Consider the following 3,267-nt stretch of genomic DNA (forward strand, 5'->3'; position numbering starts at 1 on the left):
AAACATTTAACCAGTCCAGCCCTCAGCTTGAAGCAGATAGTTTTTTTGGCCTTGGGTTTTTGACGCTGACATCCCTGCTTTAGATGATAAAAAAAACAGAACCATACCGGATCAGAACCAGTGCTCCCATCGCTGCCCTCCTGTCCATGTTCAGCTGCTGCTCTGACTGCCTGCTCTCCTCCATGTGAGCCTGGATTTCCTGTGGGCGGAGCTTGTTCCTTCACTAAGGGGGTGGAAATGTGGACCTTGTACTGGATGCACCGGTTCCCACTGCTGTCATCCACCGTCTGATCGACTGGAGTGATGAGGTACTTTCTGATCCAGAAAGGTCTGTCCAGATTGTCCAGAGCCATGGCCTCACACAGCTTCTTCAACACGTAGCTGCGCTCAGAGTCGCCCCCCCACTTGCAGTCAGCCACTATGAGGAGACGCTTCGAGGGTTTGGGGTGCCGCTCCTCCGACGGGCTGGGGGGGTCAGAGCCAGGTGCCGGGTCTGCGTCTGCAGCCGAGGAAACAGAAAACCCTCCGTTTGGCTCAGAACCTGAAAGCAGAGCTGGCTGCTGGAAATCAGAACCTACCAGAACAGGGTCTGGGGGGGTCCACATCAGTGCTGCTCTGCTGTCCATGTCTGGGGAGTTTAGGAGCTTCATGCCTGGTTAATGTCAGCTTCCTGGATCCCTCCTGTTGGATGAAGTCACCGGCAGGTTAGACACTCCAGAACCATCAACCCTGGTCTCTGGCAGCATGGAGGCTTCATTTACTGTGTTGCTGTTTTGATAGTTTACATAAATCATTTAATCTCACCTGCCGGCTGCAGGGCTCACATCTGTCTGTGTCTAAGAACATTCTGGTAACCGGGTAGTTTACAGTTTTATTGCACATTATATTAAAAAAAGTCTGTGGAGCGCAGACAGAGATGGAGAACAATCTTCACTGGTTTTAAAAGGAGGAGAATCCAGTTAGATATAGATCACCTCCTGGGTGTTTCTGTGGAGGAACTGTGCTCCCTTCTCTTTGCAGAATAGTTTTAATCTGGTCACACTGGGTGGTTTCAAGCCGTAACACTATAAACCCATTTCTATTTCCACTACACTTCTGAAACCATCAGATTGGTCCGAGCACGGTAACTGAGAAAACTGTGGAGTGTAAATGGTACGCACAACTGACCCGGAATGAACCAGACACAACCGAACCACACTAACATGGTACTAGTTCATCAGCAGGGCTCGGTGCGGTTCAGTTCTGGCTCGGTTCTAAGATAACAAACAGCGTATGAGCAGACCGCGTCATCTCTTACAGTCAGCCTCCGTAATCAGACATTTCAGACATTAATAAAAATCCTAGCTTCCCTACCGTGCCACAGGATTTCCAGGGATGATTCTGCTTTGCAATGTGATGAACCTTAATGTCTGTCGTTTTCTGCGTCTGGAAGCCCTGATTAGACTATCGTTTGTCGCATCCACTTTCCAAAACCCGACTCTGTCAAGTAAATCAAAGGCTGCCTTCTTCGCCTGACTCTCCTCAAACTTACTGAATGTTACGGGCGCCGCCATGTTTGCTTGTTTGCCTCTAGAGAGCAGTAGTACCGAAGATCGCCACTAGGAGGCGAGGAACCGTGCTAGTGTGGCGTGGAAACTGTCGTAAGGAACCAAACTCGGCACAGATCGGTTTATAGAGGGTAGTGGAAAGAGAATACTAATTAGAGCGGTTAAGATAAAGCAAACGGACCAGAACCAGAGCTGGGATGTGGACCTGGTGGTGGACAGCATGAAGGAACTGATGATAGCCATCTGGTTGGATGGGAATCAGCAATCAATAGTTGCTCCATTTGCTATGATCCATGGAACCACCAGGATGTTCTAAGGGCGGATCAGGTGGAGAGAGAAAGATGACCTCCCCCTTCTTAAGGGGCCGGTCCAGATCAGTGGGACCAGAGACTCGGCTGAAGCTAATGACGGTGGGGATGGTCTGAGAGCTGAGCGCTGCATTGGGTCGGGTCATGTTGTGAACCTGGTGTGAGCTACCAGCATCCATACCTTCTGCTTCCTTCCCAAGAAGCCTCGGACTCTGGCACAGCTGCTGGGACGCTTCCTTCTCACCTGCAAACAGCATCACAGCGTTCAGGTCAGCCCAGGGATTCATTAGCAGCATGCAGGTATCTATGCTGGGGGGTAGTTACCACTGGACGCAGGACGGGGGCCACATCAGGCATGTGGACGGGCTCTGAATCGGGGCCGTGGGCATTCCTCCTCCACAGGGTCCGGATCTGCTCCGCAGGACTAGCAGCCGTGTCGGCCTCCTTCAGGACTGCAGGTCAGAAGGTTCTATTGAAAACTGATGCCTCCACATTCTGATCTGATGCAGGAGTTAAAGACCTACCGTACGCCATCTTCATTATCACCCTCTTCTTCTTCTTCTTGGTTTTAGAAGGTGAGGAGGCGGAGTCAGACGCAGAGCTGTCCATGTTCCTGAGGATTACCACCTTCTGCTTAAGGCAGCTGCAGCCCAGCATGCAGGCGGGGCGGCCGCAGTGGCTGGCTCTGAAGCAGTGAGACAGACTGAGGCAGACGCAGCCCAGCCTGCAGAACTCATTCAGGCACTGCAGAGCCGGCCTCTGCTTCAGCCGGATGGAAGCCGTGGGGTCTTCTCTCACGAAACCCTGTGGGGGAGCAGAAAACAGTGAGGGGGGAAGAGAAAACAGTGAGGAGGGAGCAGAGAGTCTGTTCCAAGCTGGCCCCACCAGCAGGGTCTTCGCTAGTCCCCGCTGGTTCCAACTGGTCCCTTCCCCGTTCCAACTGGTCCCTTCCCCGTTCCAACTGGTCCCTTCCGGTCCCAACTGGTCCCTTCCCTGTTCAAGCTGGTCCTTTCTGGTCCCAGCTGGTCCCTTCCCTGTTCCAGTTGGTCCCTTCCGGTCCCAACTGGTCCCTTCCCTGTTCAAGCTGGTCCTTTCTGGTCCCAGCTGGTCCCTTCCCTGTTCCAGTTGGTCCCTTCTAGTCCCAACTGGTCCCTTCCCTGTTCCAGGTGGTCCCTTCTGGTCACAACTGGTCACTTCCCTGTTCCAGGTGGTCCCTTCTGGTCCCAACTGGTCCTTTTTGGTCCCTTCTAGTCCCAACTGGTCACTTCCCTGTTCCAGGTGGTCCCTTCTGGTCCCAACTGGTCCTTTTTGGTCCCTTCTAGTCCCAACTGGTCCCTTCCCTGTTCCAGGTGGTCCCTTCTGGTCCCAACTGGTCCCTTCTAGTCCCAGCTCCTCCTTTCCCTGTCCCAGCT

At 53.1% G+C, this 3,267-nt stretch overlaps 1 protein-coding gene across 1 annotated transcript in view; it reads right to left on the minus strand.

Moving 5' to 3' along the window:
* LOC107081029 overlaps positions 1–3,195 on the minus strand; it is a gene marked incomplete at both ends in the record, with an annotated part of 16,512 nt that extends 13,317 nt beyond the window's left edge. Inside the window, 6 exons of the mRNA XM_015369240.1 lie at positions 108–499; positions 579–681; positions 2,037–2,099; positions 2,180–2,307; positions 2,380–2,659; positions 2,741–3,195. Of these exons, the coding sequence (XP_015224726.1) occupies positions 108–499; positions 579–681; positions 2,037–2,099; positions 2,180–2,307; positions 2,380–2,659; positions 2,741–3,195 (1,421 nt within the window). The remainder of the gene's footprint in view (positions 1–107; positions 500–578; positions 682–2,036; positions 2,100–2,179; positions 2,308–2,379; positions 2,660–2,740) is intronic.
* Positions 3,196–3,267: the final 72 nt, after the last annotated feature.

Source organism: Cyprinodon variegatus, unplaced genomic scaffold (assembly GCF_000732505.1).
Source record: "Cyprinodon variegatus isolate N-32 unplaced genomic scaffold, C_variegatus-1.0 Scaffold2710, whole genome shotgun sequence".
Classification (NCBI taxonomy): Eukaryota; Metazoa; Chordata; class Actinopteri; order Cyprinodontiformes; family Cyprinodontidae; genus Cyprinodon; species Cyprinodon variegatus.